The sequence below is a fragment of the Lampetra planeri genome, chromosome 10, assembly GCF_965212315.1.
Source record: "Lampetra planeri chromosome 10, kcLamPlan1.2.h2, whole genome shotgun sequence".
NCBI lineage: Eukaryota > Metazoa > Chordata > Hyperoartia > Petromyzontiformes > Petromyzontidae > Lampetra > Lampetra planeri.
In genome coordinates, this window is record NC_136116.1 from 4,633,791 (window position 1) to 4,651,926 (window position 18,136).

Consider the following 18,136-nt stretch of genomic DNA (forward strand, 5'->3'; position numbering starts at 1 on the left):
TTATTGCGTTGAGATTTCTGTCGTGGGTTTTTGGAACAATTTACAACTTATACCACCAATCAGATCGTGTGCAGGAGATGGATTGTGGGTACTGAAAGCTCCTGAGATTTGGTGGGTTGGTGGTAGGGGGGGGTGTTGTCCCTTCATCCACCAGTGGATAGAACGTGGCTGATGATGAACTTACACGTGTGAAGAAAGATCAATACCAATGTGCGGTGAAAACACTCGGACAAAAACGCGACAAAGATCTGCAAATCAATTCGTTTGTATTTGTTACTTATTTTTTCCTCACAAAAAAGTACCAAACATGAAGCCAATCACTGTACAATGGTTTCTTGTCAAAGATATGTTGTGTTAGTACCGAACCGGAGCCTCGAATACGATGAAAAAATCACTAAGGGCCAGTATTTAAAACTTACCATACCGCAACAATACCCAAATCAAACCATTACGGCAATCAATGCAGTAAAACAGATCGATAGCCAATCTGGGGGAAAAAACGTCACAATCGCATCAAAACTGCGTTCCGCACGTTATACCTCCCCTGTTTAGGGAAAATACAACAAACTGAATTAGTAAGTGCAAACTATATACCAAACGTTTTGATATTTAACAACGCATGAGACTTCTCAAATCTACAGAGAGAACATTGTTGGCTATAAACGAATAGCAAATCTGTAGGGAAAAATGTGTCCTCACGCGGTTATGGAAAGGAATCCAAATCTTATGAGTGACGAATTGCTTAAACACAAACGCTTTTTGCGGTACGTATTTTGTTGTACAGAATACCATCTGTTTTATTTCTATAATAGAACCATCAAATTCAAAAGGTAATATTACAAGTGCTTAAAGCGACGTGTGTGTGATTTTTGAAAACGTCAGAAAATTACCCATGAACCAAAGTTCATGAGTTGATGTGGCTTGACGAGACCACAAATTGAAGTGAAACACACTAAGGTCCGATACCAACTCATTATTAATAAGTCCTATCATGTAACTTTTAATCTACCACACGTGTGCACCTACTAAGTACACAACACTGCCGAGGCATCTAAAGAATGTAGACGTATATGTTGTACCGCATCAGATCAGAATGAGACAATCACACGACAGTACAGGGAGAATGATCCTTTGTGCTGTCAATGTTACGAACCTGTATGCCTCATAAACTTATACCTCAGTCTCAAGACATTTACTCTGATGAAATATTACCATTTAGTAGCCATTGGTAACAACATTAAGCAATGTCTTCCAGTTGATATATAGCCGTAAGCACTATTTAACAGTGCATATCCCGGTATTCACATCCAGTAAAACGTCGAATCAAAAGCAACATACCTTACATATGCACAAATGTTACACAAAGGATGAAGATAAGTTTGCAATTGTGCTTTCCAAGTACACAGTACCACAGTGACTACAGCACATGCTCCAAATTTATTATACGGATGTGTCATTTGTTCTTGATATGCTCCACCAATAAAGCCAGTGGTCTAGTACCTAGTACCACAGAAACTCACGAGTCCACAAAAAAAGATCAAGGGACGGGGTTCGTGATCTCCAAAATCATTTAAACGTACAATCACTTTTGAACACATCGGCACGGCATCGTAGAAAACGAGTTGCCATAAAATAAGCCCGTATCAGGCATACCTCACCCACATGGCTCCATTTCACCCAGGTGAGACCGTTCCAGCATTAGGTGGACTTAAGCGAGCTCACATTTGCAAAAGCATTCACCATCACCCACATCGTTTGACGAATCTGCAGTACTTGTTAGACGCACGTGATGTAAACGTGTTTTGTATGCACCACAAAAAAAATACAAGCTATTATTATAAAGCCCACATGCTGGTGACGGTTTTAAACGGAGCCTGGTCATTCATTTCTTTCTGCTCTCAATAGGATAGCTCCAGTGAATTCCATTATGACTAGACCACTGGCGAGAGTAATAATTGGATGGAACAGAGTGGAGGTAAGATGGTAAAACACACTTGCCTTAATACATTATAAATTAGAAAAAACCCACGTCTCAAATTCATTCAATCTGTTCAAATAAAGCAGCCAAGAGAAACGGATTGTGCGGCAGACAGTGGCGCAGCTATCGAGTGTGCAGGCGGGGAGGGGGGGGGCCCTTCAGTTTAATGAAATGAAATTGGACAGGGGCCCCATTTCATCCCTTGCACCAGGGCCCATGCCGACCACACTACGCCACTGCCAGTATACTCGCATGTTAAAGATCACTATGTTGAGTCGATGCTGCACACGTATTCCTGCCTGCTCATAAAAACGGCTCCCGAGTTAAGACTCTACCGCAAAGCTGACAATCGCACGTGCATTAACGGCACCGAAACCTTTCCGCACATGTGTACATGACAAATGCATCTAGCTTACAAAGGTAACTGTTGTGTCCATGCCACTATATAGAGATCTGTAAGCAGCTCTAATTTCCTGGATCATTATTCCTACTGTTATCTATACTGTTAATCTAGCACAATCCCATTAAAGGCCGATTCAATTACAAGAAACGTAGCTCATTGGTTTGCAGGTACTGACATGACATGGCTTGAATGGTACACACCAAAGTCATAGCTGTACAAGCACACCTTTTCTGCGGCTAGTACTGAAGCCGTCCCTTCATCATCGTATGAAGTTAATCTATACAGAAATCCAGCAAAATTCCACTCCCTTTCGCATTAAACACTTCAATACCGTAACAACCAACTTGCCTTTCATGAGGAGCCTTCATTTCCAATCAGCCAAAGGAATAATCACTTTGTTTGGATTACAAAAGAAACTGTATTTTAGTTTATGTTACCAAATATATACAAAAAGCATCCATCGGTATTTTTACAAAAAAAATAGAGCAAACTGAAAACAATGTAAAAAAATGCCACGTCCTTATTTGGCAACTCATTTATGTTACAGATATGAATGGGAAGCTTATTCCAGATATAGTACAGTGCACCTGCGACGCACGGGCCCAGTCTCGTTATTGCAGTAGTCTAGATTTATGCTCATGCCGAGATGACTGAATTAGCATTGCTTGCAGAAAGACATTCATGATGTGGCTTGTTCCATGACAGCTAAACACACTGCATTCAAGCCAGCTTTTAGAAAAATAATTGGCAATCAAAAAAACATTAGACTTCTTTTTTTGGCAACATTTTTCCCCTCGACTCAAATCGGGCTATATTGCGTTCAGTCATGAAGTCAATCAAAATCAGCCACTTCACATTTGTTCTACGCTCGCTCGTACGTGGCTGACGCGGCAGCCCTGTGCACAGCACACAGCGGTGGCACACACCTTGAGGCATTCATTAAGGCCTGGACATGTCTGTCTAAAAAGCAAGAAATAGTACCACGCATAGGCCATTGCAATATATTGGCACAAATAAAATTAGAAACAAATTTTTCAAGGCCTTTTCAATTTAATTTTAGCCGAGACCACATTCTACTCGGTCACGTTGCTTTTTTCTGCCCACACAAGAATTTTTTTCCCAAGGGACACGTTGGAAGGCAAAGGGCTCACAGCTAATGGTTATGCAGACAGAGAAAACGATGGGTATGAGTGACAATTTCGAGGTCGTACTCTGCGCTACTGTGGTGTTATCGATATCATTACGATGGATCGGTGTGGGTTTAGTTGAAGTAGCCCTAAAACTTGTACCATTGGGTGTACCAGCACAAACATCTTCTTATGCAGCCACGACTGGGCCTCAAACAACCATGTCCTGTAAGTGAGGCAAAGCCCCCTTAGTGCTGCCTCTGCTTCAGACAATCCCTGGGTTCGCCACGACAGCTTTACTGATAAGAATGTATCGCACATCCTCAAAATATCCGCACCACCTCTGAAAGTGAGCTCTATTATTACTAAAATATATAAAGTGCACAAGTGCAAGGTTTTTTTAGGGTTTTCCTTTTTAGCATTTTTAAAACGACATTAATATACCTTACAACCCACCTCTTGAAACTTATAATACTTATAAGAAAGAGAACTTAATATTTTTTTCCAGCCAGGGCCAGCAGATCTAATGTCGTGTAATTGAGTAGGACAAGCAAAACGGCTCAACGTATCCCTTTATAAAAAGACCAGCCCGTTCATATTCAAGATCTCAACAAACCACCTCAATAAACTGGCATGACCAAGATTACACTTAAGCAAAATAAAAAATAAAATCCATTGGTCGCCAAAATTAATAGCACAAGGCCGGACAGCCTCACAATTCCCTTTTAATATTAGTGTGAATGTGAAAAAAGAATCAGAGAGAAAAAAAACTACAATATTTTTTTTACCTTTGTAATAAAAAGACCTGAAGTGAGACCACAGCCTTCTTTGGCTGGCGCCCATGTTTGTAGTTCAGCTCCTGTCATTTGGCGACTCTTGGACCGCCACCTCCCCCCTGTGCTTTGTCACTTGCACCTTATCCACAGTCACGCTGAGTTCCACTGCCTTTGGGGATGCGCCATCCCCAGCGGCACCTGTCCGCCCACAGTTGGGCTCCTGCAACAACTGCCCCGTCGCCGGAGGGGAGTTTTCCTCTGCCCCCTTGGCCATGGTAGGGGTGGGGCTTTGCTCCAGCTCATCCTTGGAGGGTGGCAGCGATGGGGTGGAAATCCTGATCGTCTTTTCCGTGCCTTCCTCGCTCATGTCGGTGTCTTCAGCGATGAGGAGCTGCTCATCGTAGACGCGTAAGATCGCCTCGCAGACGAACTTGTATTGACACTGGTCGCGTGTGTGGCATGGCGATAAAACAAAACAAGTAAAGACATGGATGGAAATTACTCTAAACAAGGAGGTTCACACTGCATCAACAATAAGAAACAATAAAAAACAGCTTATTAATAAGTCGACAGCAAATAATATCGAGAGCTATGTTTTAAACCCAAAATACATTTAATGTATAAAAAATATTTAATGTCTTTGTCAATCCACTTCTGGTTGATGGCCACTCCATGCAATGTCGGTCATGGGGATTGTTTAACCATACTTTACCATTATGGTCAGTGCAGGCTGGTGAAGGGGGAGCCCTAGGACCCGGTCAGATATCACTCATTACTTGTATTAACTGTGGCCGGGAATCGAGCTTAGGTTTTCAAGTTCACAGAAGAGTGCACCACAGCTGCATGCATTGAAATGTATAGAGCATTTACATTCAGTGACATTTCAAGATGCTTTGCACGAGAGAAATCCACCGGCTTAGAATAAATATGAATGCAAGGTGGATAAAACGATATGTGACACAGATTAAGAGGTGGCTATGTTGTTCTAATGATGGCACAGAAGACTTTAGATGCGAAAGTTGTAAGCCAAGGATTTGTAGATATCATTCACTTAAATGTAATCCAAGTGTAAAGACAAGACAAGTCAGGTCAAAATAGAGAAAAAAGAGAGAATGAGAAAAGAACAAGCTGTAAAAAAGTTTCCAAAAAACATTATAAGAGGTAGGTTCTGAGTAAGGACTTGTCTCGCGAGACGCAGTAAGTGATGCAGACAACACAAGCAGAGAGAATTCCAGCCATCATGCACAGCAGGGGAAAACATTCTATACATTAGGGAAAGCAGAAAACTAAACGGGCTGCAAACAAGTTTGACATAATATTTACAATAATGTAATTTATAATGTGCGCATTATTGCACAGATTTTATCTTGACTCGAGATGCACAGCCAAGCTCAGTGTCACTCGAAATCCAGATGAAAGAGGTGGAGCCTTTAAGTATCTTTTAAAAGTAGATGTAGATTGAATGCTGTGAAAGTGCAGTGGGAAGATGGCGTTCCAGATGGCGGGGGGTTGCCACGGAGAAACAACGCCAGACATTGATGGTTCTGGTGATTGGTAAAGAGAGGTTATGAGTCGCGCTCATGTTTAAAGTATTTTGTTGCGATACATTTCCACATGATAAGCCACTTTTATGAGCTATCATTTATGGCCAGGTAGGTTGCTTCTGAAAAATAATTATATAGCTCAGCGTGCTTTATCTGGTCAAATAATAATCGTTTTTAATTTTCATAGTTTAGTTTACTTATATGGGTGTGAACCCACTGGGGTTGCATTGTGCATTTTTACCGGCGTCTGAATCATCATGGCCCGCTGGTCCCGCATTGTACGCACGATGTCCAGTGGATACACGGACTCGTTACATTCCATCAGGCACAGAGCCGTCTCCATGGTGATGAGAACCCCCGTCCGTCCAATTCCTGCACTGCAAAACCCAAAATGAGACGTTTACAACAAACCTCAGACAGCCTCTCCCACCACCAGAGGTAAATCCACATATTATTGTTTTGAAGCCAGGTTCAATTTTGCTAGTGATTTGACCACTTTGGGCAGGTGGAACTGTGATATGCCTGTATTTTTTATTATATTCCTGCACGATAATTTTACAGTACACCTTGTGCCTAGGAGGAATAAATGCACCAGACATATCAACATAACAGTGAACGTAAACGTGCACCGAATGTAATTTAAAAAAAGTATTGCTGTCGGTGTCATGTCACTACACAAAATATCCGCTTGGAAAGTTCTTCGTACAGTGAATCACTCTCCGTGTTAGAGAATATCCCACAACAGAGGGAGCACTGTCTCACACACCATGCTAGAAGAGCCATGCACGTCACATGGCAGTCAAACCAATACATTACAATTCTCAGAGCTGGAATAATAAAAATGTAATCACCACATCAATATGTTGGATATTTTTAAAATTAACTTAGCAGCGTCCCACAGTAACGAAGCCGAGTGGTTCTGGTCCATTGCCGTGGAGATCGGTGGTGCGTCGCCGTGGAGATCGGTGGTGTGTCGCCGTGGTTACCTGCAGTGCACGACGACGGGCTGGGCGTGGTCGCGGCGAGTGCGCACGTCGCGCACGAAGCCCAGGAAGTGCGACGAATCGTCAGGCACGCCGTGGTCCGGCCACGCCACGTACTGGAGCTGCGTTACCCCTCGCTCCTCATTGTTCTGCGGGAGTCCAGGGCTTTGAGTTACCAGCGTAGAATGATGCATCGGTTCACCGATTGAAATTTATTTATTGACGCCCTCGATGTGTGTATGGAATTGTGAGCATGGAAACCGATTAAGATTGATCCAAATTACACAAAAACGGTATTCCAGTATTCAATTTAGGTTAATGGAGTGGACTAAAACCATCAAAATTAGACAGGGAAAAAAGTTATAACCTCGTAAAAATTGTTATCACTCTGATTGTTTACCCAGGAGAGCCTCAAAGAGTCTCACAACTGTTTTTCAGGAGGGTCCTGCAAAGTTTTACAGTAGGGGGTGATGATTGACATTTATATCCCTGTTATAAATGGCAATCAAGTTGTAAAATGTTATCTAAGTTTGACCATGACGGCAACACACAATCGCCTACTTTGGACATCATGGATCTTTAACGTCCACTGTGAAGGGCGCGTATTTTATGGTTAATACACACCCCACAGTAATAACCAGGGCGACCACTAATATTTGAATGATGAACCTCATCTATAAATGGTAAACACACGGTCACTAGACAACAAAAAAGAATATATTTGAGATTCAAATGGAAATCCTGAATTGGGACGATTGATTGAATTACTGAGAAAATGAATCATTACACGAATAATTTGAGGACGCGGTTGTAATGTAGGCCAGGCATGGCGGCACTTTTAACACGGCTAACAGTGACATTTCCAAAGCCATGTTTCTTCTGGCAGCTAATGGGTTTTATTGTTTTTTCCCTAAAACAATACAAGCAGCTTTTTTCAAATGTTCTTGCTGTGGATTTCACACCTGATGATGATTGCTTGTGTTGCAGTCGAAACGTCGTGAGAATTTGTATTGTTTAATATTTTTATTATTTTATTATTTCCCTTCTACGTGACTTTACCGAAAGAACCAAGAATATGAATACAAGCAGCATTAATAATCGCCGATGCAACTGGAGAAAGCCTTTAATTAGGAAGTTGTTTCCTCCATCACATCGATCTTAGTAACATCTCAAAAAGGCATGGACAGAGAGACAGACAGATCTCGGGACGACCACAAAAGCACGGGAGCAAGTGCCCCACATTACCTCGACGTTGCGCAGCGTCAACTTGCGTTCGATGGATGCCTCCGACTCTTCCTCGGAGTCGCATAGAACAAAGAACCCGCCGTAGGTCTCACTGCCCGGTAAGTCGGGCCAGTATTGGTGGCACTTGGGCTGGGGGCAGAGGGTGAGCTTATGCAGTAATTTGTAACCGGGAAAAGAGCATCAACTCACAACAATTCAGAAGCAAAGTTAATAAAAATCAGATATTTGGACTGAAATCCATTCTCTCAGCGGTGCCAGTTTCAATGTTGTGAACTACGAGCCACCCGGCCACCTCGGGGGAGCAATATCTGTGTGGTTGAGTTCACGTGAGTGTACATGCGCCTCACTCACCCGTCCCCTCTCTGTGAGTGTGGTGAGCATGATGACCAGGCTGCATCCCTGCTCCCACACCATCTGCCAAAAATGGGCACACGTGCTTGGCAGGGGTCCCTGGCAGGCGATGTAGCGATTGATGGTGCTCGAGGAAGTGATCTCCATCTGTGGCAAAGCAACGCAAACCCGACACTTGTAAGGAAAACCTGTCACACTCGCCATAGGGAAAAATGAGTGCGAGACATTTTTTATGGGTTATGTAGGTGCGGCGCAGCACAGATCGCGAGTTATTCATATAACTCTGGCACTTGATTCGGCAAAGACTGTAAAGAACTTGTCCCAAATTTAAATAGCTTCCTATAATAGTTTTTTGTTACTGTAAGAAAATAATATTAGTTCTCTCCCCAAGGGCAGGTCACTCGCTCAAGCTCTGTCCATGCCATCCAATGCCACTCCCCTCTCTTAAACTCACAGCACCACACTCCGAACTTGGGTTCTTGAGCCATAACTAGGGACGCATGGTGGAGGGCGCTTCCTCTCAATTTCCTCAATCGTGTATTTTATGCGACACCATCACCGGATGCAGTTTAACGTCACACCAAGAGAAGCAAGAGACTTTTAACGATCTAACAATGTTAGAAACAAACAATAAACAACACAAACCTACAACGAAAGTATATGGAGCATATTAAAGAATGTAAATGGCTAGCTGATAAAGCTTGGAAGGGTAGTTGTAGCCCTGTAAAGCTGGATTGAATATAACAAGCTCATGTACTCAATGGCAGTACAAACCCTGTATAGATTTGATATTTGTATGAATAAGCAAAGAGTTGCTCCTAGTTCGGTGAAAGCGAGCTCCAGTAGTAAAAATGACAACTGCGCGCAGTAATGGCACGTTAACTTGACACACTCACATTGATATAGTTGGCATTGATGTAGTCCTCGTTACCAGACAGCACCACTCGCGTAGCGTCATCTGGCACATGATAAACGTAACAGAGAGTTGACAATTACAGTAAAACCTTGGATTGCGAGTAACTTGGTCTGCGAGTGTTTTGCAAGACGAGCAAAATTTTTAAATGAATATTAATTTGATAAACGAGTGAAGTCATTCAATACGAGTAGTACGTGTATACGCTTTGTCTGCCGAGCGTCACGTGATCACAACTGATATACGAGTGCTTTGTATTACAAACACGTTTCCGGAACGAATTATGCTCGCAATGCAAGGTTTACTGTATAGCCAAAGTGTGCCACAAAAAATATACCCATTAACTTGCATTTCACATTTTTTGCAGGCATGTGTACAGCGCAATAAATAACTCTGGTAGGTGTGTGTGTGTGTGCTGTTTTGTGCGACTCACAGGGTAGGACGTCGCGATAGCGGTTCCGGCTGCTGTTACAAGACATCTTGGCCATTCCGAGGCTCATCCCTGGTTTCTTGCGATACAGTTGCTGTGGGAAAAGGAGCGTGATAACTTTACAAGCTTACTCCAATGCCAAAGGCACTAAACATTAAGCGAGTAAAGGCTCAACCGCCCTGGCAATATGAATCGTCACAATTCGGGGGAAGGATTTGAATTAAAAATAGATTATTTTGTATAGCCTATAGTGGCTGTTTTATAGAGTTTCATACGATATGTTTCATTTGCTCTATTATCTGAAAGATGCATCAACGTTTATGAATGACTTAATTTGCATTTAAGAAACAAATACATGCTTTGAATAATCTTTTAGGTTTATAGATTATTACATGCCTATGTAATATTAATGATAGGCTCCATTTAATCAGAATTTGTGGACACTGATGACCAATTTAAATGCTATATCTATATAATAATATGCATTACATCCCAGTGTTTCATTGTTGTGAAATATAACTTGTGGAAGAGCCTTTCAATGCTTTCAGTCATGAATACCAGCAGTCAGAATTTTGCTCCAGTGTTAAAAATATATCTATTGTGGGCACACATAACTTAGACACAACATGCCTTGGACGAGTAAGAGCATCTTCATAAGATGAGGCTTACTCATCAATGATGCCAGACCCCTCTAGTACTATAGAGCCTGTTAAGTAAACACATTTGCCCCAATCCTCGCCAGCTTCAATGCCAGAGGCAGGTGCAATCAAACTGCTCGAATTCCAATTTGAATTTCTTTGCTCATATTTTGTTGCAGGAAAGTCCTATTGTAATGGTTAGTGACAACCAAATGGGTCATTATGAAGCTGCCTTTTATTCAGTGATGAATATGCAAACGGTCATCAATAAGTAAACAGGGAAACTATCTCCGTATGCAACTTTGTGACTGTCGTTACAAGGTCCAATTTTGCCAAATTTTAATCGATTGGTAGACACGGTGATCAACGCAGGCGAGGTGCAGAGTTAACTTGTGCCCACAGGGACAGGTATCACTGGGGGTCCCCCCCTTTCATTGTTGATATGAGAATGACGTGAAGAACGTCCCTACAGGATGCAATATATTTAACAAAAATCTTAATTTTAACTGTAAATATTGTTCTGTAACCTGTAACATGCTATATGTTTACATGGATATGTGAGATGTTAACTGCCTCGTCTGATATACAGGAGGTCATGGGTTAGATCCCGACCCTGATGATGCATGTATATCTGGAGTTTGCATGTTCTCCGAGTTGTCATGTGGATTGTCTGGATCCTCCGGTTTTTCCCTCCACAATTATAAACATGTGTTTAGAGTATTTGGCTGCTACAAAATTTCAACATCAGCAACCTCATTGGGCTATCATTTGTGGCCAGGTCGCTCCTGAAAAAGAGCTATATAGATCAGTGGGCCTTACCTCTTAAATAAAAAATGTTCTAGTTTAGTTTATGTATGTTCAATGTCTTTCACACCGTACGTAGCCAACCGTGCTAATTGGAGGTGTGGGGGGAAGGACAACAAACTAAATATCAAAAGTTCGAAAGAAATTCGTTAAATATAAAAAAACGTGACCGAGTCCTATGGTCAGTGGTAAAATTTCGTTGACATAGGCCACGGAGGCCGGGTGTCTCCTTGCTCACCTCAAACTGCAGCAGGGCCTGGCCCGTGTCGAGGGCTTCGCGCAGCTGCTGCATGGAGGTGTGCACGACATGCCGCTCGCCAGGGGAGCTGCACTCCCTCGTCTTCTCGGGGATGTACTGGAAATCCGGCTCGCTGTCAGCGCGCTCCAACTCCTCGTACACCGCTGCAGGGGTGGGCAGAGACATCGGTGTGAGGGATGGGTCACAATATGCACGGGGACACAGGCGACCAAAGACGAGATTGGATATCACAACGAATGTAGTCTGGTGAAGCATGGAAAAATAATAATAACAGTTGCTTCTCGGAGATTGATTTTCAGCGGAGCCCTCCTGCTCTGGAACGTTTGTGTGATCCCTGTCTTTTGAACATTTTGTGTGGCAGCCTGGGGAAAATTTACACTTAAAACGAAGCACAAATAGGTTATCAGTTTACTCAGTGTGCAGCCAATTAAAGATACTGCATTGCCCTGCTGGTCGGTGTTTGATGCATGCTCCAATCTGAATGATCCGCCAACCCACACTCCCATGTTGCTGAATTTCAAGTGTGTGTCACACCAGACCTGTCACAAACCAGGCCGATGCACGCACATTTTTTCATTGGAATATCAACGGCATTGGGAAATGTAAAATGACACATGTGACCTGCCATAATAGAATGTGTGCTTTAGAGATACAGACACATCGAAATGATAAGAAATATTGGATCGACGCAGTGTTCCAAATGAAGTTTCATTATAATAAACTCCTGTATTCATACAGGAAAGCCTCTCTTAGTGAAGGTATTTAGTTATTCTTCCCATTCAATTTAGGAGTGTTTGGGATGTGAGAAAAAACCCAGAATATATGGAGAAAATACACGAAAGGAGGTAACCCATAACTCCACACTGATATATTCAAAAATCTATTGCCATATTATGACCGCCTCGCAGTCCACAACCATGCTCAACCCAGCTCAGCTCAGGATAACCGACTAAATTGAACATATGCAGGGTGATCTGGGTATAGGCAGTTTGGCACCGATAGGCTCACAGTGACGACATCACCTTTACTCTGTTCAAGACCGAAACAGGAAGACTTCTTCACAATTCTGGCAAATCATCTGATGAAGCTGTTTATAATCACTAGAGAAACGTCATACTCAAATTGTAAATGTTGTGGGTTTACTCTCCAACACACCAGTGTGCTGAAGTAGCAGTAATTAGCACATTTTGTTTACGTGACAAACCTTACTAATTGGCCGTGTCAGGTGGTGGTGGTGGGTTAACGACGCATTGATATTTATGTATCTAACCCAAAAAAACTTTATTATGAAGTTTGGCACTGATAGGTAAAGGTGCAGCCCTGAAATGTCTTACTCTTAACAACTGCTGGCTGAAAGGTCTCTGTTAGAGGAAACTATAGAGAGCCTCTCTAAAGGGGTAATTAACCTACTATTCCACACTGACCAGGTGTCTTTGAAGAAGGGGGAGTACACACACAATTTACCCCAGAGCTCATGACTTCTCAATCAACGGTGGTGTACAAAATTATAATGCTGGGTAGAGAGAAGTGGGGGGGGGGGAGGATTAAAAAAAAAATTCCCCAGTGTTTTAACAGCTGCACCGGAAGATAGAATACAACCGGAAACCTCCAGGGCGGTTATTACACACCATGTCTGCATCCTAGTTTTGCAGTGAGAGGTTGTATCGTGAGGGGTGCGGCAGGGCCAGCAAGAATTCTTGAGCAGCACACACCAGAGGGCCGGATAAGCAGCACCAGCTCTCCCGAGTGCGACTCCGTGCTGGCACGGATGAACTGCACCACCTGGTCATGCGTGTGCTCCGAGACGTCTCGCCCGTTAATCAGGATCACCTGGTCCCCCTCGTTCAACCGGGGCACGCAGAGATCCGCCTGGGGCCACAACGGGGAGAAGAAGCCCAATGTGGGGGGGGGGGGGGGGGCAGGCGGCACATCCGTGATACAGCACACCATCCGCTCTGTCAGCCAATGATTATGCACTCACATCTATGGCAATGACATACAGGAAGTTAGTAATTGAGGTTAAGCTGATGCGTTTTTGAATTTGACCCTTGATGCTTAGAATTTTCCAATGGGCATGAATGAAATCATTACAGTGATTGAAAACAAAAAAAAGAGGCTCTTCTTCATACGATACTTTGCGCAGCACTTGTTTCATGCAACACAATTTACATTAACGAGGTTTCAAGTCACACTTGCAACGTGGGTTTATCAGCAAATGTAGTTCATGAAAAAAATCATTATCTTCGTAGGATGGGCCGGTACTGACTCGTCTTAAGTAAAGTACCCCCCAAAAAAAGAAGTAACCAAATTTGAAGTAACATTTTCATCTATGAATGGAATTAGTGTACACCGCCACCCTCCCGTTTCAGACAATACGAGACTGCTTCCTCCTTACCGGCGTTCCCGGAGCCACGCGAGACACAGTCACGAGCATTTTTTGATCGACTCCACCCTAAAGAAAAGGGCATTCGGGGGGGGGAGTCAGTTGAGGGGGGTGGGGGGAAGAAAGATGTAGGGAACGCTTAGAGAAAACACCACAGTAAAAATTAAGTAACCACTGCAGAATCGGCTGAGTTTGTTTTATATGCGGGTTGATGAAAGAGCTACCTTGACGTTGAAGCCGAACCGGCCCTGATCGTCTGGCTTCATTCGCACCAACACTAGGGGTTCGTGAGGTAACAGACCATTGGCCTGCAACAGCACTGTGAATTTCTCTTCCAGCTGCAACAACAATAACAACAGACGCAGTGTCTTCGCGAGCGGCATTGAAAAATTCGAATTAAACAAACGCTGTCACGGCATTATTATTATTATATTTGCGCGGTGCAAGATACGTTTCCCCGAGCGTTGTCATCGGGGAGCAGAACGTACCACGGGTGGCTCGTCCAAAACCTCGGGGGGCAAGATTGCGTCACTCTCACTGTCCGAGGGCCGCGAGTCCAGCTCATCGGCCTCCTGCGAGCCGCTGCCCCCCGGACACGCCTCCTTCCGCCGTCGCCGCTGCTGCTGCTGCTGCTTGGGGGGCAACGCCGGAGCCTGGCCCTCACCCGACGCCGACCCCCTGAACATAAAATTAATAAACACATAAAATTAATATTTCGATTTAAAGCTTTCGTGACTGCAGGGATTCATCTTCTTGGTTCTTTCGGTAAAGTCACGGAGAAGGGAAATAATAAAATAATAAAAATAAAACATAATAAAATAATTCTCACGACGTTTCGGCCACAACGCAAGCAGCCGTCCTCAGGTGAGGAGCAGCCGTCCTCAGGTGAGGACGGCTGCTTGCGTTGTGGCCGAAACGTCATGAGAATCATTTTATTATGTTTAATTTTTATTATTTTATTATTTCTCTTCTACGTGACTTTACCAAAAGAACCAAGAAGATAAAATTAATAAACACATAAAATTAAATGTTGGCCACAGCTTTAGCACTGGAATTAGTTTTATTCCATCATTCTTTGTGCAACTGAAAGAGGCGACTAAAAATTACTGCCGTGAGGAAATGCTTACGAGACTGAATTTACTGCGCCTTCTGTTAACCACACATTATCACTGGCGCATGGGTGGTAATTTATTTTTATGTGTGGGTGTGGGCCAATGGACAATCTTGTGAAACTGTCCACACATGTCTCCCATCCCCCTCTCCTCTCACTCTCGCCCTCCCAACCTCCCTAATATACCTCACTTTCCTCTGTTAGTTCATGCCTTTCTTGGCCAATATTGTAAAGTTTGTGACGTTTCATTAACCTGAAAAATTACTCAACTTCAAAATTGTTAAAATTTGAAAGTTTACTGTAGCGTCAAGTGCAGCGGTTCAATATCCATGTCTTGACAAACTTACGCTGCCGATTTCACGTCATCTGATGATCTGAAAGATAAATAAAAAAAGACGCAATGTAAATCTAAACAACCATAACAAATTGGGAATATATTGCACCTCCAATTAGCATGGTTGGCGAAGCAAAAAAGTTCTACATACATATAAAGCACTCTAAGGCACCTTTCGATGAGCCTCTACATCATACATCTATATACAAGGGAAATTTGTGAATGTGTGTCTGTTCGAAATGTTTAGCAGACTGTACACAATTCAAAAGTATAAAAATAGACTTTTGTATTTTGGGGGGGGGGGGCGCAATAATGGATATATTTTGCACGGCAAGTGAGCGGTGACGTCACATCTGTGATGTCACCCGCATGCGGCAGCGTCACGCAGTGTGCCTGATGACATCACGCACCCCCCCCCCCAAAACCCTCCGCGTAGGCCGTGTATTAATCCAAGACAAGAATCCAAGTCCCGGGCGAAGCCGGGTAGTAAAGATAGTCATAAATATCTGTTAGTATACAACCATTTAATGCGCATTCTCTTCTCCAAGCCCTGCTTGTTTTGAAAATTCCAGACAAAACAACTTTGTTTTGAGGCCTGAATTGGCACTAAATAAGGGCATAATCGAAGATGTAATTGAAAATGGGTTCATAACATTAAAACTAATTAGATCAAATCTAAATCATGGGCACTAGCCAGACGGATGCGTTGGTGGGACTACAATAAATCCCTACTATTTCCTCCGTCGAAAGCGCAACTTGGGGAGGCAGCAATGCATTGAGGCAGCAAAAGAAGTTGCGTCCCAACGGGTCACGAAGGCCCATGGCATCGAAGGCGAACAAAGAAAATAATTATGGCGCTTTGGCGCCGACGGGGAACCGTCCGATGGGAACGCGACTCACACCAGGGACTTGAGGTCGAGCGAGAGGCTGTGCAGAGGCGTGGTGGTGGTGGAGCCGGTCCCGCGGTGGTTGTTGAGTGATGCCGCCTCCTCCTGCGAGCTGGGGGTCGCGAGCCCGACCAGGTTCCCCACGGACGACGGGCGCCGCTTCTCGCAGCCCTCCCGCAAATCGGAGCTGGAGATGCACAACGCAAGAGTGGCGGAATGTTACATAAATGGGTGGGTTCGAACGTCGGTGTAAAATTAATGGGCGTTAATTTACGATACATTACACCAGGGGGTGGGGGGAGACATTTTCCTTATCGAGGGATGCAAGGACTGTCAAAAAAACCTTTGGTACTTTTAGGTTTTTTCGGCAAAGTCACGTAGGTAAAAATAAAAATAAATAATAAAATGATGTGACTAAATAATAGAAATAAATAATAAATCACGACGTTTCGGGCGCAACACAAGCGTCCGTCATCAGGTGGGACAACCACAGCACGAAACAAATGCTGAAGTGGGCATGAAACGTCGTGATTTATTATTTTATTTCTATTATTATCTCAATCATTTTATTATTTATTTTTATTTTTACCTACGTGACTTTACCGAAAAAACCTAAGAGTATGATTCCTTGCAGTCACGAAAGCTTCAAATCTAAACCTTTGGTAGGCCACATTCACACGCATTATCCAATAATGCGAAAATTAAATAGTGCTCGCGTTTATCGAGCGCACTAAATTTCTAAACAGTGTTGCCAGGTCGAAAATATTCCCCTCTACTCACTGATTAGAGCAGTAAAGATACTTACAAATATGAATTCATATTGTTTGGGGAGCTGTTTCTAAGTGATATGCCTCATGTGGCCGTGGGCCGTACGAAATAAAGTCGCAGGCTGCAAATGATCAACAGCGTGTTTGTTCTCCAACCCTACATGACATCTACATTTGCCATTTAAAACATTGCTTTAAAATATGCATTAAAATGTGCAGACGAGAATCGCTTATCTTTTACTTCTGCAAATACTAGGCCAATTATAAGTAAATGTTTTATTTAAATGAAACACTGAGACAGAAACAACCAGAAAAAATATCTATTGAGAATACTAATGACAACAATATAGCGTACTATTTATTTAAGCTAATAAAAGCTAATGTAATGGTTAATTCTATATAGCGTTGTTCATGCAAACTGCATCTCACAATTGTTGATGAACCATAGACCAAGCTGGAAGGCTGTGCTCTGCCGAGTTCTCAAAACGTTAAGATCTTTTCAGCCATGAGCTCAGCAGCATGACTTACAGATTGCCGTGTGCTGTGCGTATTTACGTGCTATACTAAACTATTTGAACCTAACATTTTTTTTATTTTACCAGGTAATACCCACTGAGCTATATCGCTTTTTTCAAAAGCAACCTTGCCATAAATGATAGCTCAATGAAATGGCTTATTATGTGGAAATGCATAGCAGCCAAATACTCAAAACGCACGTTAATTCTAAATGTGAAGGGGAAAAACCAGAGGAACCGGAGAAAAATCCACGCGACCCACATAAAGAACGTGCAAACTCCAAATATACAGCTGTCAGGGTCGGGATCAAACCCACGACCTCCTGTATATACAGGCGAGGTAGTTAACATCTCGCCACTGTGGCACCCCACGTACATGTCTGGCGTGCCCGGGGGAGTGCGTGATGGCAGACTCTGTGTCTCCAGCCTCTCGGCAGAGCCCGCCGTCGCTGCGTTGGAGCCCCACTCTTTTCCCGAGATCGTTCGCCGTGGAAACCGCTGGCTGGGAGATCTGATGCACTCAAAAGGATGGCAAGAGTTAAAGTCAAATAGCCACACCAACTGGACACCACCACCCCTAGACAAGAATTGTCATTTAAATGGTCAAAGTAAAAAAAACACTTGAGGTTTTCCTTGCCCATAGTTATCTGTCCAAATCACTGGTCAAGGCTCTCTCCATGCTGTGTTG

The 18,136-nt window shown here is 43.2% G+C and overlaps 1 protein-coding gene across 3 annotated transcripts in view; it reads right to left on the reverse strand.

Moving 5' to 3' along the window:
- Window positions 1–249: 249 nt before the first annotated feature.
- The window catches only part of PTPN4 (protein tyrosine phosphatase non-receptor type 4), a 61,991-nt gene continuing 44,104 nt past the window's right edge, over window positions 250–18,136 (reverse strand). For all 3 annotated transcript variants that reach the window (XM_078598009.1, XM_078598007.1, XM_078598010.1), the window contains 15 exons: window positions 17,825–17,959; window positions 16,180–16,353; window positions 15,293–15,319; window positions 14,323–14,512; window positions 14,059–14,172; window positions 13,847–13,903; window positions 13,164–13,320; window positions 11,431–11,594; window positions 9,754–9,844; window positions 9,304–9,365; window positions 8,408–8,554; window positions 8,057–8,185; window positions 6,815–6,960; window positions 6,070–6,205; window positions 250–4,726 (listed from right to left, as the gene is read on the reverse strand). In XM_078598009.1, the coding sequence (XP_078454135.1) occupies window positions 4,361–4,726; window positions 6,070–6,205; window positions 6,815–6,960; window positions 8,057–8,185; window positions 8,408–8,554; window positions 9,304–9,365; window positions 9,754–9,844; window positions 11,431–11,594; window positions 13,164–13,320; window positions 13,847–13,903; window positions 14,059–14,172; window positions 14,323–14,512; window positions 15,293–15,319; window positions 16,180–16,353; window positions 17,825–17,959 (2,095 nt within the window). In that variant the 3' untranslated portion in view covers window positions 250–4,360. The remainder of the gene's footprint in view (window positions 4,727–6,069; window positions 6,206–6,814; window positions 6,961–8,056; window positions 8,186–8,407; window positions 8,555–9,303; window positions 9,366–9,753; window positions 9,845–11,430; window positions 11,595–13,163; window positions 13,321–13,846; window positions 13,904–14,058; window positions 14,173–14,322; window positions 14,513–15,292; window positions 15,320–16,179; window positions 16,354–17,824; window positions 17,960–18,136) is intronic.